Source organism: Lethenteron reissneri, chromosome 67, assembly GCF_015708825.2.
Source record: "Lethenteron reissneri isolate LAM-NWPU_2019-01 chromosome 67, ASM1570882v1, whole genome shotgun sequence".
Taxonomy (NCBI): domain Eukaryota; kingdom Metazoa; phylum Chordata; class Hyperoartia; order Petromyzontiformes; family Petromyzontidae; genus Lethenteron; species Lethenteron reissneri.
Window position 1 is genome coordinate 1,674,920 of NC_083845.1, and position 26,927 is coordinate 1,701,846.

Consider the following 26,927-nt stretch of genomic DNA (forward strand, 5'->3'; position numbering starts at 1 on the left):
CGTGGTTGAAATAGATGTTAAATAATGTGGGCACCAGAGGACATCCTTGTCGCACCCCAAGGTGTACAGGGAATGGCTCTGACTCCCAGCCACGTAGTTTTACCTGGGCCCGCTCACCATCATGAAGGTCCTTAATGATTGTGAACAAAGAATCAGAGACTCCGAAAGCACGAAGAACACCTCTGCTGTAGCAGATGGACAGAAAATATGGCATCCGTGCAGGACCGCCCTTTCCTGAAACCACATTGGGGCTCCGCAAACCTCTCCTCAGCGTGTCTGACAAGGCAATGATGCATAATCCTTGCCAGGACCTTTCCCGACACACTGAGGAACAAGATGCTCCTGTAGTTGTTCAAGTCTGTGCGGTTCCCATTCTTAAAAAGGGGGACAACCAGGGAATCCTTCCAGTCCTGTGGAACCCGTCCAGTGGTCCAGACTGTTGTTATGATGTGATGTAGGGCAGTATGTGCAAAAACACTACCCTCCCTCAGCATTTCACTTGGGAAATCATCTCTGCCCGGTGCCTTTCCTGGTCTCTAGACTATGGATCGCCTTCACTGTTCTTTCCCCTAACGATGGTAATAGGTGTGGCGCTGCAAGTTACTTTTTTGATGGAATTAAATAGCGATTTGTGATCGCGAGCCACTGAGGCAGATTCCATCTCCTCAGCAACCCTCGACCACCACCCAATTCTTGCAGTGCCTCACGGCTCTCCGAAACTCCGAGCGAAGGCTGCGGTAAGCCTCCTCATTCTTTGATATGGGATGCTGTAGACGATGAGAGTGGGCCCGTCACTTTTTCTCAGCCAGCCTGCACACCTCTGTCAGCCAGGGTCTCTGGGGAGGTCTGGACCATGTACCCAAGGCAACCATTCAGGCTGCATGAGCCACAGTCCTAAACCTCGCCCACTTCCCCTCAACATCAGGAGGATTGGGGGGCGATGCCAAACACTATGGGTTTGAATGGAGTCCTAGGTGTACACCCACTACCGGAGTGGAAGAATGGCAGGCACATCTTACAGATGACAAGTCGATGGTCAGTGGACAGATCAGCTCCACGGTAGGTCCTAGTGTTAAGGACATGGGCCCGCATCCGCTGTTCCGTCACTATATAGTCCAGCAGATGTTATTGCTTGGACCCGGCATGCATCCATGATGTTGTATGGATGCACCGATGCCGGAACAGCGCGTTGGTAATTACAAGCCCATGGGCTGCACAAAAATCTAGCAGCCTTCTACCATTGTTATTGAGCCGATCTGGTCTATGCCTTCCAATCACTCCAGACCAGGTGCCAGCATCATTACCAACTCGGGCATTAAAGTCACCCAACAGGATGACAGGAGACACTTTAGCTGGCACCTGGGACAGGAGGTCATATAAGCCAACTGACTCATCGGCCTTGCCTGCATCCCTCCACGGATGTTCGTCTTCAGTGGGGCATAAGTATCCACGACCACCACTCCTCGCCTCTGGTTGATGGGAAGGCGAGCCCAAAGTATCCTGGGGCTTACAGCTTCCCACACCTCACCGCCACGCTCCCATACCACCTACTTTCTTTTGTTCAGAAGAGCCACTCCCTGTTGTTTGGCAGTCTCCTGCCCCGAGTAGAGGACTGTCCACCCCTCATGGTGGCAGGAGCCAGAGCCGATCCACCGTACCTCCTGAATACCAGAGATCCAGGCAGTAATAATCCATCTCCCAACAGAGGAGTGGCAGCTTCTCCTCCGCAGTGAGCATTTGAACATTCCACATGGCCACCCGCAGTGGCTTTTTACTGTTTCTAGAGGAACCCCAAGGGTAAGGATTCAATCTCCTGGCTACGCCAAATGGGGTTTGGCCAGGAGACCTGATAGACGCCTGTCCCCCTGGGGCCTCAGGCACAAGCTTGGTTTGATATATATTTATTCCGTCGTTAATATTTTTCCGTCGTTTAGTGGTGCACAGACACACACAGAAGTACACACGCACACTCGCACGTGTGCATAAACAAAAAGACAAAGATCCCCCGTATAGCCTTACAAGACTGTTAGGGTAAATGCTGTGAGAAAGTAGCACCTATAAAGACACACACACATAGACAGACGTACTCAGACAGTAGCATTTCCTGTTGTAATCAGGTTGTGTAGTTGTGTTGCTGTGCAGTCAGAGTGTTGTGAATTTGTTGTCAATGCTCACTGCTGTGTGGCAATAGCTGTTGTCATTGTTGTAGTTGTTGTTGTCATGATTGTTGTGTTTTCTACCAGACCACTTGGAAACGTTATCCAGCCAACGGCTGCTGCTGTGTTTTTGTGTAATGCTTATGTAGTCGTCTGTTATTGGTGATGTAGTTATATATTTGTATATCTAGAACTATTTAAAAAAAAATTAACCACGGAAGGCCCACTGAGTTTCTAGCTCCTTTTCAGAAGCAACCTGGCTATCACAAATGATAGCTCAATGAAGTGGCTGATCATCACGTGGCAATGTATAGCAGCCAAATACTCTAAACAAGTGTTGTTCTAATTGTGAAGGGGAAAAATCGAAGGACCCGGAAAAAAATCCACCTAACCACGGAAAGAGAGCGAGAATACGCAGACCGTATAGGCCAAATGTACAGGTGTCAGGGTCGGGATGGAACCGACGACCTCCTGCATACCAGGCGAGGTAGTTAACATCTCGCCAGTTGTTGCGTTGGTTGTGTAGTTATAACGTCGTGTGTAATGTTGTGTAGTTATGAAGTTGGGAGCAGTAGGCGCATTGGTCAGTGCGCTGCGCTACGAAGCCGCCGACCCAAGTTTGATTCCCGCTCACAGCCAACACCAATGACGATTACCTGAACTGGTACTGAGCCTCCCCTAGGTGAACTCGGCCTCAAATTAGTATCTGGTGCTCGATGTGTAAACATCGCCACAAAGGGAGATAAAAGACGGCTGGGCGTGGTGCTGGCCACCCACCCATACGAGGGAATGTTTGTCTTTGTTTTTGTAGCGATGCAGTTGTTGTGTCGTTGTGTTGTGGTGGTTACTGTACAGTGTGGTTGTGTAGCCATACTGTAGTGTGGCTGTGTAGTGATACAGCTGTGTGTGGTTGTTGGGTTTGTTGTGGTTGTTGTGGTTGTTGTGGTTGTTGTGGTTGTAAGCTCTGCACACCACGTAGGCAGGTCACCCCCAGCAGCAGCAGAATGACGGAGCCCAGGATCTGGGTGAAGGAGGCCGTGCGGTCCCAGTGTAAGAGACCTGGGACACATGGGGAGCCACGTGGACACACATTGAGGTTGTGTTCGTGGTTGTGGTGGATGTCGTGTTGGTTGTGGTGGTTGTGGTGGATGTCGTGGTGGTTGTGGTGTGATTGTGGTGGATGTTGTGGTTGTTGTGGCGGTGTTATTGGTGGTGGAGGTCATGGTGATTGTGGTTGTGTGGTGGTTGTGGTGGATGTCGTGGTGGTTGTGGTGGATTTCATGGTGGTTTTGGTGGTGGTTGTGGTGGATGTCATGGTGGTGGTGGTGTTGGTGGATGTGGTGGTGTTGGTGGATGTGGTGGTGTTGGTGGATGTCATCGTGGCTGTGTGTTGGTTGTGGGGTTAGTTGTGGTTGTGGTGGTACCTCTGCGGTACATGAAGCCCACGAGGAGGGGAGAGGAGTAAAATGTAAAACTCCATGCCCAGGAGGCCTAGAAACAAAACATCACCGTTACGACACCACAACCACGACCACAGCCACGTCACCTACAACCTCTAAAACCACAACAATCAATCACCACAACCATAACGGCAACCACTATAACCACAACTTCCACAACCACTACAACCACAACTACAACCACTTACACTAAAATCACACAATCGCCATCATATCCATGTAACAACCACGCAAAGTGGTGAGCATGGGGAGTGCGGTGGAGAGCACGGTGAGGATCAGTGGTGAGCGTTGTAGAAACTTGTGAGTGTGGTGAGTGTCGTGAGTGTGAGTGTGGTGAATGTGGTGGTGGCAAGTATGGTGAGTGAGCGAGTGTGGCGAGTGAGTGTTGTGCACCGATTTGCAGTGCTGTGGTGATAGTAAGGTGATCGTGGTGTAGCAAGTGTGAGTGTGATGGCAAATGTGCTGAGTGTGCCGAGTGTGGTCACTATGATTTGTAATGGTGTGGTGATGGTAACGTTATCGTGTTGAGTGTGGTGAGTATTGTTTTTGGTGAATGTGGTGGTGAGTGTGGCGAGTGAGTGAGTGTGGTGAGTGAGTGTGGTGAGTGAGTGTGGTGCACTCTTGATTTTCTGTGGTGTGATGGTGGTAAGGTGATCGTGGTGAGTGCGGTGAGTGTGTGTGGTGAGTCTAAGTGTCGTGCACTATGATTTGCAGTGTGGTGGTGCTGGGTAAGGCGATTGTGGGGTTGTAGTATTTGTTGAGTGGTATACAAGATGTGATTGGCATGGACTTGTATTGTGGTGAGTGTTGGGAGTTTGGTAATGGTGGTGGTGAGGGTTAGTGTGGTGGCGAGTGTGATGTAATGTTGCTAGTTATTTGCGGTGGTGAGTGTGGTGGTGAGTGTGGTGGTGAGTGTGGTGGTGAGTGTGGTGGTGAGTGTAGTAGCGAGTATGGTATCGAGTGTGGTGGTGAGTGCGGCTGGAAGGGCGGCGGTGAGTGTGGCGGTGAGTGTGGTAATGAGTGTAGTAATGAGTGTAGTAATGAGTGTGGTAATGAGTGTGGCGGTGAGTGTGGCGATGTGTGTCGTCAAGACACATCGCTCTAGCACGCTCGGCTGGTAGTCATGCCGACTGTGGTGAGTGAGGTGTGGTGAGGGCTGCTGGTGAGGGCAGTGTGGTGAATGGTGAGCATCTCACCCACTGCAGCAGTGCGTCTGACCGTCGCTCCAGCGCGCTGGGCTGGTAGTCATGGCCCTGTAATACAAAGACAAAGATCCCCCGTGTAGTCTTAGCAGACTGCTGGGGAAAGGGCTGTTAGCGTATAGCGGCTCGGCACAGTGGCACACGAGGGTGTGGGTGGGTGGCCAGGTACTCATTTGAGGTTGAGTCGACCTAAGCGAGGCCCAAGACCGATTCAGACAATCGTCGCTTGTGAAGGCCATGAGCGGGGAATCGAGCTATCATTTGTGGCCAGGTCGCTTCTGAAAAATAAATGAATACCTCAGTGGGCTTTGCTTGGTAGGGTGGGAATGGTTGTTGAATTTGTATGTGTTTGGGTGATTTGTTTACCTTTCTTGTACTTTGTACTATCATGTTTTTGTATTGTTTGTTGCTGTAATGTTCTTACACACCCTGACTGGACATCTTTGAAAATTTGATTTATAGCTCAAGGGCCATCCTTAAATGACGTCACGCACCTAGGGGGGGTCAGACATTTGTGACGATGTGTGACGAGGGGGGGGGGGGGGGGGGGTTTGAGAAATGTGACGTCACATCAAAAAGCGCAACTTTAAATAGACAACACGTTCTACTTAATTAAATAGACTTTTAAATAAATGTTTTCTCCTACAACACCAGAGTGCAGCGCCACATTAAATACGCACTACAATGACAATAGTTGAAAGCGATTTGAAGCATGTTTTATATATTTTTTGGGGGGGGGGGGGGGCAGAGCTTTGTGACGTCATATTTGAGGGGGGGGTCTGACTTTTTGTGACGCCGTGTGACGATGGGGGCGGGGTCAAAGATCATCCTAAATCACGTGACGTTATTTATGGATGGCTCATCGGATTACTCCAGTATAAATACATATTCTGATTCCCACAAATAGCAATCACTTCTCTCTCTCTCTCTCTAAATGCCAGTGATACTAAGCGATTCATATTGCCAGAACATACATTTTAAATAAAATGCAGCTATTATGGTGGTTTTTATAGGTTGCCGGCTCATGAAGCCGGTTGTTGTAATTACCGGAGAAACATTAAAGTACTCTCCAACACAACAACCGGTGAGTAATGAACTAGGTAACTAAGTGTCAGGTTTTTTTTACGTGACAAAGTTTAAGAATTGGCTGTGTCGAGTAGTGGCAGGTTTAACGACACATTTATATATTTACGCGATCTACCCCAATTAACTCTATTATGGAAATTGGTCGCGAAGGTCTACATGTTAAACTGACCATCCTAGACTCTCACCCAGTTCCGTAGGAGTGCTTCTGCTGCTGCTCTCACCATCCTAAAGATGAGGCTGGTTGTAATTACCAGGCGAAACGTGGCGGGTACTCGAATGGTAAATGTTGATGTGTATTACTCCCCAACACACAACCGGTGAGTGCTGAACCTAGTCATTAAAAAATTGGCACGTTTTGTTTTACGTGACATTACTGATTGGCCATGTCGAGCGGTGATGGTGGCAAGTGTAACGACATATTTATACGTTGACACTAACCCACCACAAAACCACCTCTATTATGGATATTCGTCGTGAAAGCTTACTCCAGTAGATTATCGATTATCCGGCGGCTTTGGGGGCGCCGGATTTCATAAACGCCGGATAATCACTAACCATGATTTAAAATAGCTTATTTTTGCACATAGCGTAACATTTTGTTTTTAGGTGTTGTATATAGGTGTTTTGTGATTTAAATGTGTTTACTATATGGAATTGGCATAAATAAAAAGAGACATATCCTACTGTTAAACGTTACAGTATTCACTGTACCGTACTTACACACACTCAAATCTCGATGACTGCATCACGGGGTTGATGTACGGTAGCTCTTGTCTCACCACGACCACGTGTTTAACTATCGCCGGAATGATACGAACACCGAATCACACAACGCACTTGTCACCGGATCGGTGTATATTTTCTGTTTTTATTTCTGAAGTTATTAGTCGCGGTAAAAAAAATGTTTATGCAGTATTTTCAGTAAGTTGTTTGTATGCAGTGTATAATGTACCGTATATATTTGATTGACACTGATATCAAGCGTAGCTACTTCATTTTGTCACACAAAAGGTGCTGATCGCCGGATGTTGGAGGCAGCCGGATAATCGATGATCAACTGGATTAATTTTGTTTTACACCAAAATTGTAAAAAAAAAATGTCTCGTTATTTTGGTTTGCCGACACCACCCTGTTCCAGACTTGTGCTGTGTTCTCCACAAAATGGTACTGTATTTTATCGACCCTCCCGGAATGATTGTTGATGGGGTTGGGTAACCCCACCAAGCAGGATTTCAGCACAGGCAAGTCGCTGGAGTTGCTGTTCCCATTTCAGCTCCCTGCCCCTGGAGGGTTGAGTCATACTATTTTATTTATTAATACGACACGCTCTCTATTAACTCACTCTGTCGTTGTATCCTCAAATCTTGTAACTCAACATTAACCCACTTCCCAATGTGGTATCGACTACAAACTTGGTATACATATGTCATACTGATGACAATACTATATTCTATCATAAAATATAAAAACATATATTTTAAAACAATCTTTTTTACATGTTATGTTTCGCCTTGGGTCTAATTGTCCACGCTCAACTAACGTTGGCTGTAAATCACCACGGTCTCTTACGTTACGGCAAGCTTCGGGGCCACTTCCTGGAGTCGTGGAGTTCTTCCATTACGAGTACGGTACATTTCATACTGGTAGGAACCTGATGGTTACACCAGCCCACAGGGGATTATTGTGTCCGTCCGTCCGTCGTGCAGGGAGGGGCTGAATGGGGAGGGGCTGGGTGGGGAGGGGCTGGGTGGAAGGGGGGGGCTGGGTGGGGCTGGGTGGGGAGGGGCTGGGTGGAAGGGGGGGGGGCTGGGTGGGGAGGGGCTGGGTGGGGAGGGGCTGGGTGGGGAGGGGCTGAGTGGGGAGGGGCTGGGTGGGGAGGGTGGGGCTGGGTGGGAGGGGCTGGTCACCCCGTGGTGCCCTTATAAAACTCAACGTTTAACCTACTCACGCCGGCTTGTGCCCGCCCTGACAGTCGGGCGGAATACACCACGCCGCCGTTGACCCTGGCCATTGACCGAGCAACCCAACGTTCCTACCAGCTCCCTCCGCAGGAATGTCTTTAAACAGTGTTTTTAAAAAAGTTTTTTTTAATATTACTTAATTTATGTTTTACCAGGTATAAGCCCAATTTAGCTATAAAGCTCTATTTCAGAGCGACTAGCTATCATAAATTATAACTCAACGAAGAGGCTTGTCATCGTGGGAAATGTATAACAGCAGCCAAATGCTCTAAATGCGTGACGATTCTAAATGTGCAGGAGCCGGAGAAAATCCACGCGATCAAGGGTAAGAGAGACTTGCAAACTCTAAATATACAGCAGCAGCAGCAGGCGTCAGGGTCGGGATTGAACCCACGACCCCCTGTACACCAGGCGAGGTAGTAAACAGCGGAGGCTCTGGTTATGGTGGTGATTCTCCTGGGAGGCTGCGGGTTAAGAGTTGGGCGCTCGGCAGGGTCAGAGTTGGGGTGGAGGGTGAAGGCGTCAGGGTCAGCGCTGGGGAAGGTACGGGGGACCCCCAGTGAGCAGCGGCGTTGCCCGAGAGCCGTGACCACTCCGGTTCGAGTTCCGACGCGGGCGGATTACGCCGTGGTGTGAGCAAGGGGGTCCAATCTACCCCCTTCGGTGAGGGGTGGTGGTGGACCTCACCGATCCCTCGCCGCGGCAGTGGAGGCGATAGAGTCGCGGGCCCAGCACGCAGCGAAGAAGCAAAGCAGCCGCCATTGAATCTTGCTGTCCACTGGCAGGATCGATTCCCGACCTAATCGCCACTACTCGACGACTCCTGCCGTATCGATTCCCCCTCTAAACCTATATCAGGAACCGTGGGAATCGAATGTGCTCGTTATTTTAAAGAATCGAACGTGCTCTTGACGTTGAGAAACGATTAACGATTGCGCAACGGTTGGAGCCGGGTTGATGGATTATTTATTTTTGGTATTTCCGGAAGCATCGGTGACCTGTGATTGTGCAGACTACAGCAGGAAGAAGAAATCCGATTAGCTATGAAGCTCTTCCCCCCCCCGCACAGATGTCCAGGAGGCACGCGGGGATGGTCAGAAAGTCCCAACAGCAAAGACAGAACAATGGGAGTGCAGAGCACTGTATAGGGGAAAGTTAAGCACATTGCAATATATAAATGCAAAATACATGGAATAATTAAAATGTATTTATTCTGCAGAAATCCGATGAGCTATAAAGCTCTTTATCACACAAGTTCAGGAGAGGCACAGGGTAAGAACATTACAACAACAAATACAAAAACATGACATTAATGCAAAAATCCAAGGTAACAACATCACCCAAACACATCCAAATACACCCCTAAACCATTCCCTACCCTACCAGGCAAAGCCCACCGAGGATGAACTTGTTTTTCAGAATCGACATGCCCACAAATGATCGCTCATCAAAGTAGCCCATTATTTGGACATTTTAAGCAGAAAAAAAATCGAAATAACTTCAATACATAACAAAAATACATATAATAGGTAATACGTATTTATACCGAAGGAATCCGATGAGATATAAAGCTATTTTTCACAGTACGTCCAGTATATACATTAAAGTATATTAAGTACAAATTGCATAGATCCATCAGTTCCCAAGTTTGGTGGCAAGGCATCAACACAGCAGCAGTCTCTCAAATTGCATTCCACATTCGCCTTGTACGATCGACACGACTACGACGGGTAAAATGATCACCGTTACAGATCAGATTTGCAAAAGAATGTGTTTGCTTTTCGATTTAAAGCTTTCGTGACTGCAGGGATTCATCTTCTTGGTTCTTTCGGTAAAGTCACGTAGAAGGGAAGTAATACAATAATAAAAATAAAACATAATAAAATAATTCTCATGACGTTTCGGCCACAACGCAAGCAGCCGTCCTCAGGTGAAACCAGGTCTGTCGAGGCGACAGCGTTAGACGCTGTCATACCGCGAGATACGCCAATGTTGGACACACAAATAAATTGTCACGCACAACGAGTCTGTGTGCAAAATCTCAGCTCGATTGGATCACGGGAAGTGGGTTAAAAAACTACCGAAAGATTTGCACGGTCGTAAGCGCGCAAGCAAGCAAGCAAGTGAACTTAATAGAAAGGATTTAAATACAGGATTTAAAAATGGAAGGAACTGGGAAAGAGAGGGAAGACCTAACAGAGACGACGAGATCATAAAAGGTTGGTTGCCAGAAATGTGTGGCGCGCTACTTGAGCATATTGGCACTACAAGACAGAGAAAGGAAAGTGGAAACAACGAATTATGAAATGTGCAGTGGACCATCTATCTGTAAAGTATTTTTAAAAATGTTACCAGGTAAGGCCCACTGAGCTCTGTAGCTTGTTTTCAGAAGCGACCACAGCCTATCACAAATGACAGCTCAACGAAGTGGCTTATCATGTGGACATTATTTTATAGCAGTGGCCAAAAACTCGAAACGGATGTCGATTCTAAATGTGGAGGCAAAACCTGGAGAAAAATCCACGCGTCCACGGGGAGTCCGTGCAAACTCCAAATAGACAGCAGGCGTCAGGGGTCGGGATTGAACCGACGTCCCTCCTGTATACCAGGCAATCACCATCTTGGCGCTCCAACTACAGACATATCTGCCCCATGGATAGTGATGATGATTGTAACTAATTGTATTAAGGGGCCGTCCATAAATGACGTCACGTACCTAGGGGGGGGGGGGGGGGGGTCAGACATTTGTGACGATGTGTGACGAGGGGGGGGGGGGTGAGAAATGTGACGTCCCTCAAAATGCGCAACTCTAAATAAATATAGACAACACGTTCTACTTAATTAAATAGACCTTTTAATACATGGTTTCTCCTACAACATCAGAGTGCAGCGCCACATTAAATACGCACTAAAATGACAATAGTTTAAAGCGATTTGAAGCGTGTTTTATTTTGGGGGGGGGGGGCAGAGCTTTGAGGGGGGGTCTGACTTTTTGGGACGCGTGTGAAGAAAGGGGTGGGGGCCAAAAATCGTCCAAAATCGCGTGGCGTCATTTATGGACGGCCCCTAGCTGGACAAATCCTGGATGCGCTGGTGTCAGATCACTCGATATTAACAGAACAGCTGCATGTGAGCAGTGCCCGCAGGCTACAGGGGAGGTGACGCTGCAGTGGCCCAATGAGTTGCTATGCTTACTTGTGTAGTAAGTATATATGGAGGCTTGACGACAGGATCGGAGGCACACTTATTTATTACACCAACACAGTCATTACAGGTCACTTGGCTACAGGGATTTCTCGACAGCTAACCCCTCTAACCTATACCAACTCCTCCACTACGGGACTAGGGGAGGCTATCTGTCCCAGCTTGGTTAAGCTGGGATCCCGGCTCCCTGAGTCACCAGACCAGCTTCGTCTGGGCTCTCGGGGCCACGCCACCGGCTTGCCCTGGTCGGCCCTTAGAAGGACAGCGAGCCAGGGGAGCTCCAGGGCCTATACTAGCAGGTCTTCGTTCTTCTCTGGTTAAAGCTGAGTCCCGACCTCGAGCCCTCGAGCTCATCACCTTTTATAGGACTCGCCCCCGAGGGGGGGCCCGTGGGGGATACACATGCGGACGTCGGTGCGAGCGCCACCCTTGTGTACGGCCGTAACCCCGCCCCTTGTGTTTGTTGGCCATCCATGGCCATGCATAATCACACCTCAACATTCGTAGCCATGCGCAATTACACCTCTACACTTGCATCCATCATAACCTTTAGAACTGCGTTTTTCTCAGATTCTTTCTTATACAGAACCGCTTGTCGTTATGTTCAGCTTGTTGTCCTACCCCCGCACCTACGATTAGCACCATTTCGAAAGAAGTTACATCCTGAAAACCGCATCCTCTGCACAAGCCCATGACAGCAGCAGATGCGGATACCTGATCCACAAATTGAAGGGAAAAAAACATGATCCAGTCGTGGTGGCTCTACCTGTGGTCATCCAGAACAAGATACCCGTAGCGTAGTACAAAGTATAACCGACCACGCAATGATGTCCCCGATCCACAAATACTGAAGGAGACACCGCAGCGATGAACACACTCCGCTGCTAGTTCAAATTTCAAGTTCATTTATTAGGTATAGCCCTGTGAGCCATTCGGCTCTTGAATCGGGTTGACGTGGTGGCGAGGAGATGTTAACTTCCTCGACTGATATGCAGAAGGAGGAGGAGGGCCTGGGTTCGATCCCGACCCTGACGCCTGCTGTCTATTTGGAGTTTGCACGGTCTCCCCGTGGACGCGTGGATTTTTCTCCAGGTTTCGCCTCCACATTTAGAATCGACATCACGCGTTTAACATATTTGGCTACTGCTATGGGACCGTCCATAAACAACGTCACACACCTAGGGGGGGAGGGGTCAGACATTTGTGACGATGTGTGACGATGGGGGGGGGGGTGTTTGAGAAATGTGACGTCACATCAAAATACGCAACTTTAAATAAATATAGACAACACGTTCTACTTAATTAAATAGAGTTTTTAATAAATGTTTTATCCTACAACATCAGAGTGCAGCGCCACATTAATTACGCACTACAATGACAATAGTTGAAAGCGATTTGAAGCATGTTTTTTTTTGGGGGGGGGGCAGAGCTTTGTGACGTCATTTTTGAGGGGGGGGGGTCTGACTTTTTGTGACGCCGTGTGACGAAGGGGGGGGGGGGGTAAAAATCGTCCAAAATCGCGTGACGTCATTTATGGACGGCTCCTATACATTTCCCCACGCTGATAAGCCACTTCGTTGGCCAAGTCGCTTCTAAAAAAAATCTACATTGCTCAGTGGACCTCACGATGCTACATCAGCGAGCCCATTCGACAAGATGAGGAGGGAGATTGATTTCAATCGAGCAACGCCGATTCCTCATGTTGTCGTTGCAACGACGTGACGTCATCTTTACATTGTCGCTGTCTTGGCGGGATGACGTCACTCAGCGTTCCTGTCGTTGCGATTGCGTCACTGGCGCTCGGAGGGAGATGTTGCTCGGGGCGTTCGCATGATGACCTCCCGGGATGTCACTCCCCTCCATCTCTCTCTCTCTGTGTCGACAGTCGCGATGACGTCACTCTGGAGCCGAAAGATGGCGTCACCAGTAGCATCGGGTGTTTGCTCGCGCGCGTTGTAGGGATGACGTCACATATGGCTCACACACTCCGACGGCGACAGCGATGAGGTCACTCAGGTGGTGGGAGGGGAGATGACGTCACACAGGTGGGTTATGGAGGTGACGTCATCGCAGTCGGCCGCCATTCTTGGCCGGATGTGAGGCGCGGGAACGAAGGCGGCGCGCCTGAGGAGATTCACAAGTTGTAGGGCAACAACAACAACCACCACCACCACCGCCACTAACAACCACCACTAACAACCACCACCACCACTAACAACCACCACTAACCACCACCGCCACTAACAACCACCACTAACCACCGCCACTAACAACCACCACTGCTACTACCACCACCGCTACTACAACTACTAACCACTACTAACAACTACAAACCACCACCATCCACCACCAACCACTACTACTACTAACTACTACCACCATTACCACAACCACCACCACTACTAACAACAACCACCACTACTACTACTAACAACAACCACCACGACTACCAACCACCACTGCTACTACCACCACCACTACTACAACTACTAACCACTACTAACAACTACAAACCACCACCAACCACTACTACCACCAACCACTACTACTACTAACTACTACCACCATTACCACCACCACGACTACTAACAACCACCACCACCACTATTATCAACCACCACCACTACTACCCACTACTACTACTACCAGCCACAACCAGCACTACTTCAACTAGCAGCAGTAACAACAACCACCACCACTACTACTAACAACAACCACCACTACTACTACCCACCACTACTACTACCAGCCACAACCAGCACTACTTCAACTAGCAGCAGTAACAACAACAACCACCACCAGCTCAGTCGCCAGCAGCAGCAGCCTCAGAGGTGAGGACACGGGGATCCCGCTCCCTGCTGCCGTGTGAAGCTCTGATTGTAATCATCACGACGCTGCGGTCTTCTTCTATATCGCTGCGGTCATTAAATCGCCGCCTCGCCTCTACTCCGCTCTGTTCTAACGTTGCGTGTTGTGTCCCACAAAGACAAAGATCCCCCGTGGAGCCTTTAACAGACCACACATGGCACTGGGTACTTAATTGAGGCCGAGTGGACCTAGGGGAGACCCAGGACCGATTCGGATGATCGTCACCGGCGGTGTTGGCGGCCGGGAGCGAGACGCGAACTCGCGTCGCCGGGTTCGCAGCGACAAAGACAAAGACACCCCGTGTAGCTCTAACATAGACTTGGGGCAAGTGCTGTAAGCGAGCTGCACCTTTGAAGGCCGACACGAGGGGGTGGGTGGCTCGCACCGCGCCCGGCCGCCTTTGTCTCCCCAGTGGCGATGTTTCCTGCACACCGCACCGGGTACTCGGCTAAGGCTGAGCCGATCTAGGGGGAGGCCAGAACCGGTTCAGATAATGCTCACCGGAGTTGATGTTCCCCGTGAGCGGTAATCGAACTCGGGCTCGCCGGGTTCGTAGCGGCAGCGCTGCGCCACCGCTCCCCACGGTGACGGCGGCTCGCGGGGCGGCACGAGCCCCGCGGGGCGGCACGAGCCCCGCGGGGCGGCACGAGCCCCGCGGGGCGGCACGAGCCCCGCGGGGCGGCACGAGCCCCGCGGGGCGGCACGAGCCCCGCGGGGCGGCACGAGCCCCGCGGGGCGGCACGAGCCCCGCGGGGCGGCACGAGCCCCGCGGGGCGGCACGAGCCCCGCGGGGCGGCACGAGCCCCGCGGGGCGGCACGAGCCCCGCGGGGCGGCACGAGCCCCGCGGGGCGGCACGAGCCCCGCGGGGCGGCCGCGGCTGTCAACACGGAAACGCTCCGCACGGTGACGGCGGCTGAGCGGGACTCCCCTCGGGGGACGTTCGGGGAGTCGGGCTGCGGAGCAGGCTGCGGAGTGTCTGATGGGAAGCAAACGTCGTGACATGGTGCGCCTCGAGAAACGTAACATGTGTGTAGTGTATCGTGTAGTGTATCGTGTAGTGGGTAGCGTAGTGTCTCGTGTAGTATTAGTGTATAATGTAGTGGGTAGGTATAGTGTAGTGAGTAGTGTAGTGTATAGTAAAGAATTAGTGTAGTGTATAGTGTAGTATTAGTGTATCATATAGTGCAGTGGGTAGCCTAGTGTATAGTGTAGTATTAGTGTATAGTGTAGTGGGTATTGTAGTATTAGTGTATCATATAGTGCAGTGGGTAGCGTAGTGTTTAGTGTAGTGGGTAGCATAGTGTATAGTGTAGTGTATAGTAAAGTATTAGTGTATAGTGTAGTGGGTAGTGTATCATATAGTGCAGTGGGTAGCGTAGTGTATAGTAAAGTATTAGTGTATAGTGTAGTGGATGTATGTTGAACATATTTTGCACCGTACGTAGCCAACCGTGCTAATCAGAGGTGCTGGGGTAAGGAAAATTAACTTAACACAAAAAAGCAGTTCGAAATAAATTAGTTAAAATGTAGTATAGTAGTGTATAGTGTAGTGGGTAGCGTAGTGTATAGTGTAGTATTAGTGTATAGTGTAGTATTAGTGCATAGTGTAGTGGATGTATGTTGAACTTCTATCGTACCGTTCGTAGCCAACCGTGCCAGTCGAAGTTGCGGGGGGGAAAGACGGTAAACTAAAGACAGAATAACAAGATGAATATGCTACCGATTCAGAGTTACTCTTCTTAAGCCGCATTTGAGCGGAGATGATGGAATGAATGACGCAGCTTCTGACAGAATGCTGCCCCGGGTCAATTTGGACGGGAGATAAACTCGCGGACAATTGTGAAGCACACGTTTGTTGCGATGTCGGGATCCATCCGCTTGTCCCTCGCACGAATGCAGAGGAGAGGAGAGAATGGACGCGCGGATAGCACGACAGACAGCCCACAGAGCGCGAAACGGCGCTGCAAACGGGACTGGTGGGTGAAACATAAGTGAATACCTCAGTGGGCTTCGCCTGGTAGGATGGGGATGGTTTCGTTATTTTCGTATGTTTGTGGGTGATTTGTTTGCCCTTCCTGTACTCTGCACTATTGTTTGTTGTTGTAACGTTCTTACCCCGTGCCGCTACTGGAGAGATCGCGGTGGCGAGATGTTAACTCGCTCGCCCGGTATGAAGGAGTTATGGGTTGGATCCCGAGCCCTGCTGTATACAGTACTGTATTTGGAGTGTGCATGTTCTCCCCGTGGTCGCGTTAATTTTTATCCGCGTCCTCCGGGTTTCCCCTCCATATTTACAATCAGCGTCACGCGTTTAGAGTATTTGGCTGCTGCTAAAAAATGTCCACATGATGATGATATCAGCCACTTTCTTGGCCTTTCATTTGTGATAGCCAGGTCGCTTCTGCCAAAAGAGCGATGCAGCTCTGTGGGCCTTACTTGGAAACATAATTTTGAAAAAATTATACTGTCGCTGGGAAGTGGAGGAAGAAATGAGGGTAGTGAGGTGGTGAAACAGGCTGTTCCATGACAGGTGATGAAAAGCCACGTGACTGCACGCCTCGAGAATCATAATCCTAATTAGCCTTATGATTGTTTCGATTAAAGCTTTCGTGACTGCAGGGATTCATCTTATTGGTTCTTTCGGTAAAGTCACGTAGAAGGGAAGTAATAAAATAATAAAAATAAAACAATTCTCACGACGTTTCAGCCACAACGCAAGCAGCCGTCCTCAGGTGAAAACCAGGTCTGTCGAGGCGACAGCGTCTGAATGAAACAGCACACGTGCTTGGAGCATATATATAAGCTGGGTTGGAAGGGGGGAAAAGAACGCCTTGACAAAAGAATATGCATATCAAGAGGCATTTAGCATATTTATATGCTAATGTTACGTTTTATTTTATTATTTTATTACTTCCCTTCTACGTGACTTTACCGAAAGAACCAAGAAGATGAATCCCTGCAGTCACGAAAGCTTTAAATCGAAAAGCAAACACATTCTTTTGCAAATCAGATTTTTCATTATTTTATTATGTTTTATTTTTATTATATTATTACTTCCCTTCTACGTGACTTTACCGAAAGAACCAAGAAGACTTATGATTGTTGTTAGTATAACACCGCGACCTCGACCAGCGTCGCCTTAACCACGGCGCTTGCGCTCACGTCGCTGACGGCATCGTCCAGTCCGTCCCTTGCTCGTTATTCGTCGCCTCTCAGCCCCTTCGCCGCTGCCACCACCACCTCCCCTTGTATACAAACCACTTTGCGTCGCGCATGAAGAAGATGTCCCGTACTGCAGCGTACAATATATGTTTTATGTACGGTATTTTGGTGGGTTTTTATTTGATCGTATAGTGTATATTATTGTACCCTGTATAATTTGTGTTTAAGTTTACTGCTGATACACTAGTGTTCAGTGCAGTAATTTTACTACTATGATGGAACATTGCTAGTACGTCGATGGTGAAGATTGCACACATTAACAGACCGCTTCACCATACCCTCCATGATCTTTTATTTGCTCTCGTGAACAAATCGCTTTCATTGACGTCGTTTTGATATTCATCGTCGCACATTTCAGAAACACATTCCCAACGGAAACCAGGCAATTACTGTGCTAGATTTGAAGTTTTCGTGACTGCAAGGGTCCATACTCTTTGGTTTTTTCGGTAAAGTCACGTAGGTAAAAATGTTTTACCAGTGCAGCATAACACACCGGTCCCTCTTAAAACAGTTCTAAAATCTGAGTTTGGATCAGCAAATCTGTTTTGTCAGTCTTTAATTGACCCTGTCACTAAGTTTGACGCGATTAGAAAGTTTATTCAGTCTATTGAGATTTGGAAAAAAATGTGGTCAATATTGACCATTGATTTGGGTCCCATTGAATCGAGGAACAACCGTCCGACCGAGTCTAGGGCAGAGTACAAATTATTGGAACGCAGAGCCGGCAATCATCATCACGGATGGGTGCTGCTATATGTCAACAGACTGACTGAAGCTTTGTGTTCTGTCTTCTGACTGCTTCGACATCACAAGAAACTGATTTTGAGGAATCACCATCCCCGCAAGGATTTTCTGACCGGGGTTTACAAATCGCAGGAAAATAAATAATTAGTGTGCATTAAAATATATATATATACTGCGCACCACCAGTGTACTGCCAATACGTTAAAATGTACAGAATTATTTATATTTTCTGCCCTCTCAAGGGCGAGCTGTCATGAGTCACATGACCCCTCTCTCCATCTCTGCACTCATGCGGCGTTTGTTGTTGTTCCATCTCCTCTTGAGCCGTACGAGAGCCAGGGCATGGCCAACAGCTGGGTGATTTTCCATTGTGAGTGGCGGACGATGGGGCACGCCTATGGTGATGTGATATGGTGATTGTGGCGAGAGTCAGCCCAGTCAATCAACCCATGGGGCCTGGGTCTGTCCGTAACATCCTGTCAGCGAGCCTGTCACATTTCAGATGGCCTCAAAGTGCACTTGGCATGGCACAAACGCCGTGGTAAGATCACTGCCACTTAATGGTAAACGGCGGCTGTCGTGGTTGTGGTGGTGTGGTGATAGTAAATTAAACTACAGTGGACTCGATTATCTGAGTGTGGTTTATCTGATTTGTGGATTAACCACGCTCCTGAGATTTTGACATAAATTCATAGATCATGGATTTTACCTTAAGCCCACATTATTAATAAAAAAGTGATACATTGTTATTTTTGAAAATGTTTATTACAAGTCAAGTGCTTAAACCTAAAAAATATATTCCTTGGGTTAATCCGAAATCCATGTGATCGCCTCAACAGTACAGTAGTTACATATCTTTAAAAGTGGGTGGAGTTTGATGTTTATTGGCGTGGCTATGCTGTCCACTTAGTGGGCCGAGTCTTCTGAGCGGGAGCAGGAAAGTGTTATTGCTGAGCACGCACATCGATCGGTCAATTTCTCTGCTGCAAATGTTTTGTTTTGTTCATTAACAAACTACATGTTCTTAGCTTAAACATAATTTTTACCTATATTAGTGATTTTTTGCATAGAGATCCACGGAAAATGAATATTTTTGGATTATCCATGATTTTGAATGATCTGCGGCCTGTCCTCCCTGTCATTAGCGCGGATAATCGAGAGTCTACTGCAGTTTAATCAGAACGACTGTAGAAGTCGTAGGATCTGGTTGTTATCCAGAACCCTCGATAAGTGGAGGCAGTGCTACCAGTGGTGGTGTGCGCAAGCAATCGCAAGGCTGCATTTTTTACCTTCCTGTCCCCGACCCTCTACCCAGGTTCTGTGGCAGCTGCATCCCTGCTGCAGATGATGCCGCTTGGAGGAGCACGGAGCCATCAGTGAGAGCCGTCGGTCCCATGCCCTGAGACTCCTCAGACAGACGAGACGCAAACAATACATAGGTGGTGACAAAGTCCATTGGTGACAGACAACAGGGACACAAGGTGAAACGCGGGTACCGGCATACGAGTGGTGAAGTCAAGAGGACGAGGTTAGACACAGCAACGACAAAGATCCCCCCCCGTGTAACCCGAGCAGACTGTCGAGGCAAGTGCTGTAGCGAGTAGCAGCACCTTTTTTAGGGCCGGCACAGTTGCACACGAGTGGCTGAGTGGCCAACACCACGCCCGGCTGCCTTTGTCTACACACCACACCAGGTACTCATTTGAGACCGAGCCGACCTACGGGAGGCCCAGGACCAGTTCGGATAATCGTCACTGGTGTTGGTGGCTGTGAGTGGGACCGAACTCAGGTTGCTGGGTTCGTTGCACAGCGTAGCGCGAACCATTGCACGCCCGCTCCCCAAACACACACGTACAAAAACAAAGATCCCCCGTATAGCCTAAACAGACTGTACAAAACACGTACACGCACACGTTCACGCACACCCGGAATCCCCGCGCTACCGCAGCCATGCCATCCCGCGCCCCTCCCCCGGATACCGTGCGCAACAACCTCCGCATGGCACCGTCTCCCCCACCGTCTCCCCCGCGCGCCATCTCCGACCTCCGCTACTTGGATATCGCCACCAGCGCCGACCCTCTGCCTCCACCTCCACTGCCTCTGCAGCCACCCGTGGGCGACGTCTTCAGCTGCTCCTCCGAGCCGGCGCCAGCGCCATCACTACCCGACATCAAACCGGTGCACCGCTTCATCCCCGACTCGGTCAAAACGTTCTTCAGCCGGCGTGGTCGGTCGCAGGGCCATCGGGGTCACCACGATGACGATGCCGGCACTGACGATGGTTCGAGGTCGCTGGCGCCAGTGCTCGCTTCATCCTCCGACTACTACCCCAGCAAGCGTGTCGGCGGCGACATGGCCGACGACAACAGGTGGCACGTCGGCGGTGCCAGCAGCGGCGGGGTCGACGGCGTCGGCATTGGCGGCGCCAGCAGCAGCGGGAAGGCCTCTGGGTTTAGCTACGGCACCCGGCGGGAGAAGGAAGGGCTGCTTCCCGACGGCGCCCACTACGATGGCATCTGGGAGGGGCCCTCGCTGTCCGGGATCCCCACGAGCACGTTCCAGACGTACAGCCAGCGCGAGGATGAGTACCGCGTGCGCTACGCCTATATGAAGTCGTGGCCAGGCCTCCTGCGCCTGCTGGGGGCAGTGCAGCTGCTGCTGGGCGCCATTGTGTTCGCCTGCGTCTGCGCCTACATCTACAAGGACAATGAGTGGTACAACTTCTACGGCTATGGGCGCCCCTCGGGCTCGCTCGGCATCGCTGGCGGGGCAGGCTCCTACTACGGCAACTACAACTACGACGGCCCCAAGACGCCTTTCGTGCTGGTGGTGGCCGGCCTGGCCTGGCTGGTTACCGTCATCCTGCTGGGCGTGGGCATGACCATGTACTATCGGGCCGTCCTGCTCGACGCGGACTGGTGGCCGGTGACAGAGGCGGCCATCAACGGGGCGCTATTCCTGCTGTACCTGTCGGCAGCTATTGTGTACGTGAACGACCTGAACCGGGGCGGGTTGTGCTCCTTCCAGTCGTACAACAACCCGTTGAGCGGGGTGTTCTGCAGGCAGGAGGGCGGACAGGTTGGGGCCACCATCTTCCTGTTCTGCAACACCATCGCCTACCTGGCGAGTACGGCTGTCGGGCTCAAGATGTGGCGACACGAGAACGCTCGCAAGAGGCGGGAGCGGGCGGGCGTGGAGGATTCGGAGGTGAGCATGTGTGTTTGTGTGTGTGAGGATCGCCGCCTTGCCGTGGTGGAGAAGCTTTTGTGTGTTCCCAAGAGTGATACCGTCTGCAGCTTAGCCACTCGGATAAGGTCAAGGGGGGGAAGCTTCCAAACAATGCACGATCCAACAACGATCTCAGCGGCGAAGCAGGCAGAAGATACTCTTTGGTTCTTTCGGTAAAGTCACGTAGGTATAAAATCAAATATATTAAATCACGACGTTTTAATTGTAAAACAAACAATCATCATCAGGTGGGAAAATCACAGCAAGAAAATGTTTTTCTGAAGTGGGAGAGAGATGCTGTGGTGAGAGGTTATATAGGTAAGAGAGGGGAGAGGGGCAAGGGAGGGGGGGGTAGGGAGGGGGCGTTGCATGGATGCTAAGACAGGGAAAGGGACGTGAAGCTGAACGGGGGGGGGGGGGGGGGGGGAAGTGGGCGGGGCTGGAAGTGGAAGGCTGAGAGAGCTGGGGATGTGTGGGGAGGAGGATGCAACAACAACGACACTGCAGCAACAATGCCAATGAAGCCAACAATGCCACTGCAGCAGCAATGCCTGGCAAATATGATGGAACAACCATTAAGCATTTAAGGTTTTGCATGGTTAATAACATCCTTCCAATGATTGCTCAATTTGTATCCATCTTCTCGGTTGAAGTTATGTCTGTTTATATATCTGTATGGCTTCATGAACAAACCTTTGATAGTAGCCCGAAGGTTTGCAGAGCACCTTAGTCTCGGAAAATTTTCTTCTTGTGGTTTTCCCACCTGATGATGATTGCTTGTGTTGCAATCGAAACGTCGTGATTTAATTTATTTTATTTTATACCTACGTGACTTTACCGAAAGAACCAAAGAGTATGGATCCCTGCAGTCACGAAAACTTAAAATCTAGATTTAGGCAGAAGATGACGGCAAGTCACAACACTTGTGAAGGCGGAGGAAGGTTGCAGCAGAGAGAGGTCGCCAATTGTCGTGGCCTCCATGCCATTGGACCCCGATCCCTCTGTCAAGGACCGTGTGGTGGTGGCTGCCTGTGCATCGGTCTCCTCAAGTTAAGATGTTATGCGCAAGCATCCTCTTAAAAGGGAACAAACTCTTGCACATCCCAGATTTCAAGCCCTCTGGCGTTCAGCGAATGGTGGTGGGTGTTTAATGCGGTCGTCTGGCTCGTGGACAGAGGCACATGGAGCTTTTCGGCAGCTACACCCATTACTGAGCAGCCCTTTTTAGATCTGCTCTGCTCACCCCAGTAGGGGAAGGGGCTGGAATATGTGCCCTAAAATAGCCTGCATCATAACTCATAACTAGTTTACCACGTCCAGTGGGATCACCTTTTTACGGTCAGAAACAAATAAACATTTAATTTGGAGCCTGGAACGTGTGAACCCTAATGGACAGTGCAACCAGTAGTCGACCTGAGAGAAGAACTGCGATCATAGCAAGAGAACTGAGAAGATTTCGGATTGGCCTTGCTGCGCTCTCCACAACCCAACCGGCAGATGAAGGGAAACTGAAGGAGGAGAAAGGCAGCTACACCTTCTGGAAAGGTTAAACCAGCTGATGGACCCAGGCAACCATGGAGTTGGTTTCTCTATTAAGAACAGACTTGTCAACCACCTCTATGAAATCCCTGTGGGCATCGATGAACGCCTCATGACCATCCGTCTGAAGCTTGTAAACAACCAATTGGCCACAGATGTGAGTGCCTATACCCCAACCGTGGACCCACATGAGGAGGTAAGGGAGACCTTCCATGCCAACTTGGACATAATAGTCTCAGGAAGACAAGATCATTCTTCTTGGGTATTTTAATGCCAGGGTCAGCCAGGACCACAACCTTTGGAGAGGCACGATTGGAAAGGAAGGTGTTGGCAATACCGACTCAAATGGAGTTCATCGAGCCAAATTTGCGGAACGTGACCTCATCATCACCAACACACTCTACTATCAGAAAAACGAATTCAAACCATCGTGGATGCATCCCCACTCCAAACTCTGGCATCTCATTGACTGTCATTGTCCGAGCCAATGGTTGTTGTGATTTGAACAGCTCATCGACACAAAATGAAGAACCTTTTGCACCTGCAGAATGACACAAACTACAAGGTGAAAAGTGAGGCTCACGCCAGAAGCGAAGGCAGATGGACAGGCAAAGAAGCCCTGGAGATCCAGCAGCTGGCAGACTCCGGAAATACTAGAGTCTTTTTCAATGCCACGAAGGCAGTATACGGACCCAGTTACCACGGCCTAAACTCCCTTGGCTCAAAAGATAGACAAAAGCTGCTGAAGGATGATGTATCAATCAAATGCCTGGTGGAGAGAACACTTCTTTAGAACTCAACTGAAGTACTGCTCGATGAGATGGAGGTCATCGACCAAATCCCTTAGCGACTCATAAAGGAGGACATGGAAGAACCACCCAACATGTAGGAGGTACAAGATGCCGTCGGGAAGATGATAAACAACAAGGCCGTTAGTCCTGATGGGATTTTAGCGGAAACCTTAAAGTAAGGCAGGTCAGAGCTCTTACACCACCCACATACATGCTCCTGCTCTTGAAGATCTGGCACAAGTAGGAAATCCCACACAGAACTCGGGGATACCCACTGATTGTTGCCATCTTTAATAAACTCCTTAAAAAAAGTTTAAAAAAACAACAGTTTTATGAACAACTTCATTTACCTCACGGTCGAGAAGTACGTCAATGATGCGGCGCCTGCTCCCACATCAACGTTTACTTGAATTAATTACTTCCGTAACTCGCTCACACGGAGCAGGCGTGCCTGAGACACGTGGCGCCTGCTGCTTGGACCGCGGCGTTTTTCACCTACACAGATAAAAATATAAATAATAAGGCGTCCATACAAAATGTTAATTGCTTTAAAGTAGTGAATTAATAGATGAATTGATGCCGATTTTGATACAGGCATGCATTTTCACCGGATCATGTGCAAAATTTGGAATTTATTAGGCAACAGGAAGTCAACTAAATTTTGATTACAAGATTTGACCACGACAAACATAGGAGTAAAGTTAAGTAAAACCGTTGAAAAAGGTGAACAGGGCATATTGTGTAAACTACAGAAGCACCACCCTTCTGTCCACCACCGGGAAAATATTCTACCCACATACTGGCAAACCCGGCTCCTACCCCCTGTCTGAAGAAATCCTCCCAGAATCACAATGTGGCTTTCGACCATCCAGAGGCACAGCAGGTGTGATTTCCACTATACGATAAACTGCAAGAGAAATTCCGGTCTTCATAGACCTTACAAAAGCCTTTGAGTCGTGTGAACCGTCATGCCCTCTGACTAAGTCTGTCAAAAATCGGCTGCCCCTGACAAATTCACTAGGGTACTGCGACTGCTGCGTGACATGTCGGCAACATTGCTCAGTAACAGTGGTGCTCAAATGGAACTCTTCAAGGTGTAAATTGGAGTTAAACAGGGCTGCATCATTGTGCCCATCCTATTTGCAATCTTCATTGCTGCTATCTTCCAGCTCACAAGCCAAAATCTGCCTCTGAGTACATCAGCCGACTCTTCAACCTCAAGAGATTCAAGGCAAAGAGCAAAGTCTCCACCACTTCCATCATGGTGCTCCAGTATTCAGATTCCAATGCCATCACTGCCCACTCAGAAGAAGACCTGCAGTGCATCCTGGATGCCTTCACAAAGGCATATAAGCTCCTCGGTCTGGCACTTAACATAAAAAGATGCATATCCTAACCACCACGTGACAAGACAACACCGGCCCCAGGAATACATACCACCATCGAAAATGGGATCACGTTCCCTACCTTGTCAGCCTTCTCTCCTCCAAAGCCGACATCGACGCAGATTTCCACCACCGCCTGAGCTGGCAGTGGAGCATTTGCCAGACTGAGGAAAAGAGTCTTTGAAGATCATGATATCCAGGTCAATTCTAAACTCCTCGTCTACAAAGCCGTAGTTATTCCCACCCCACTGTATACGTGGGCTGCAGAGGGCAGGGGCAACAACATAAGGAGATACTCCCCACCAAGAAGGCCCAACCATCGTCCACCACCACCATCGTGTAACCCTTGCCCACACTGCAGCAGAATCTGTGGGTGTTGGAACGGCCTCTTGAGCCATCTGAAGATCCACAAACAGGACCCACCAGGAGGACAATCCATACTCGAACCCGAGTGATTGCCGATGATGTGAGCTCATGTGAGTGTGCTTAAGTGCGGTACAGGTTGTGTGTGTGTGTAGGCCTTGGTACTTTGTGCTACAGGCTTTGTGTGAGTGTATATGCCTTGGTACTTGGTTCTACAGGTTGTGCTTGTGTGTGTGGCATACGTTGTGAGTGTGTTACATGTTGTTTGTGTGTGTAGGCTTTGATACTTTGTGCTACAGGCTTTGTGTGAGTGTGTGTAGGTCTTGGTACTTGGTGCTTCAGGTCGGGAGTGTGACAAGTGAGTGTGTGAGTGTGTTACAGGTTGTGTGTGTGTGTAGGCCTTGGTACTTGGTGGTTAGAGGCTGTGCATGTGTAATACTCTTCAAGACGCGTGGACAACGTGGTAAGGCACACGTATTTATTTGCACAATGTCTTACAGCACTGGAGGGATGTATCGGCCCCCTCACCCGTACAACTGGGAATTCACCCCTAGCTAGCCTTCCTAGCCGAGTCCTCTGCTAACGGGCTAGGGGAGGCTATCTGGCCCGACACTGGTTAGTCGGGCTACGGTACCCGGAATCCCAGAGATCTAACTCTGGTTCCGGGACCACGCCACTGGCTCCAGCCTGCGCTGCCCTTACAAGGGCGGCGTCCCAGGGGGAGTCCAGGGCCTATCTGGCCGGTCTTCTGTCTTCCCTTAACTACCCTAAGACTGAGCCCCGAGCTCTCTGGCTCATCCCTTTTTATACCCCCCTAGAGGATCGAAACCCCCCTCACGCCGTCCAGTGCGGACGTCGTTGCGGGCACCACCCCGTGTGCTCACGGAGTCCCCGCCCACTGTGTTTGTTATCCGTTAGCCCCTATGCAACCAGCCCCACACAACCAGCCCCTCTGTAACAGCCCTACATCACCCCCCCCTGTACAGCTCGCAGCCGTCCCGGCTGCAACAACTTTCAATAAAGGTTATTTAACCCCTGGATCCCCGCGTGTGCCTTAAAAAAACGTTTTTAACACTAACATGAAGGAACCAACAGTAACAACGACAACAACAACAACAATGACAACAATAAAACCCACAACCCCGAAGGGAACAATCCGACGCACCCCCCCTGAATAAATACGAATACCGTAAGAGCGACGTATATATACAGGTTTTGTAGGGAACTCCCAGCACGCATGCAACACAACGAGAAAAATGTGGTAGGAGTTCCCCACCGACGCAACACCCCGCAACCGTACGTAAGGGAGACGAAGAAAGAAAAAAAAATGTTCGTCCAATGCATTATAAGAGTCTGCGCATTTTTGCGCGCGTCCTTGCTGCAGGCCCGTCACACGGGGCAATCCCGGGTGGCGAACCCGCCGGTGGCGGTTGTTCGCCTTGTATAGAGTCCGCGTCTGACGTCGCGAGACCCTCGGCGTCTCTCGCAGCAGTAGGTGGGTGCGAGCTCGTCAGTCCCGGTGCACCTGTGGGTGGGACAGCCGGCGACACGTCAGGCGAGGGCAGTGAGGACGGACCACCTGAGTCGGCCGACCCCCCACATGTTTGGCCATGCTTGTGTGGAGTGGGGCCTCGCACCGCAACGAATGGTTTTAGCCTCGAGGGGTGCACAAACCACCGGCGCTTCCCCCATTTGATGCGAACACACTGAGGCCGCA

The 26,927-nt window shown here is 49.8% G+C and overlaps 2 protein-coding genes across 4 annotated transcripts in view; one reads left to right on the forward strand and one right to left on the reverse strand.

Annotated features, from left to right (window-relative positions):
• Window positions 1-8,685, reverse strand: part of LOC133360237 (phosphatidylserine lipase ABHD16A-like) — a 56,787-nt gene extending 48,102 nt beyond the window's left edge. Inside the window, exons 1-4 of the mRNA XM_061578879.1 lie at window positions 8,553-8,685; window positions 4,813-4,869; window positions 3,581-3,647; window positions 3,129-3,215 (exon numbers count right to left, since the gene is read on the reverse strand). Coding sequence (XP_061434863.1) covers window positions 3,129-3,215; window positions 3,581-3,647; window positions 4,813-4,869; window positions 8,553-8,627 — 286 coding nt within the window. The 5' untranslated portion in view covers window positions 8,628-8,685. The remainder of the gene's footprint in view (window positions 1-3,128; window positions 3,216-3,580; window positions 3,648-4,812; window positions 4,870-8,552) is intronic.
• A 4,277-nt stretch (window positions 8,686-12,962) lies between these two features.
• Window positions 12,963-26,927, forward strand: part of LOC133360019 (MARVEL domain-containing protein 2-like) — a 30,736-nt gene continuing 16,771 nt past the window's right edge. The window contains exons 1-3 of one of the 3 annotated variants that reach the window (XM_061578579.1): window positions 13,129-13,900; window positions 15,838-15,914; window positions 19,220-21,111. In XM_061578579.1, the coding sequence (XP_061434563.1) occupies window positions 19,855-21,111 (1,257 nt within the window). In that variant the 5' untranslated portion in view covers window positions 13,129-13,900; window positions 15,838-15,914; window positions 19,220-19,854. The other 2 variants (XM_061578580.1, XM_061578578.1) reach the window with 2 other exon arrangements.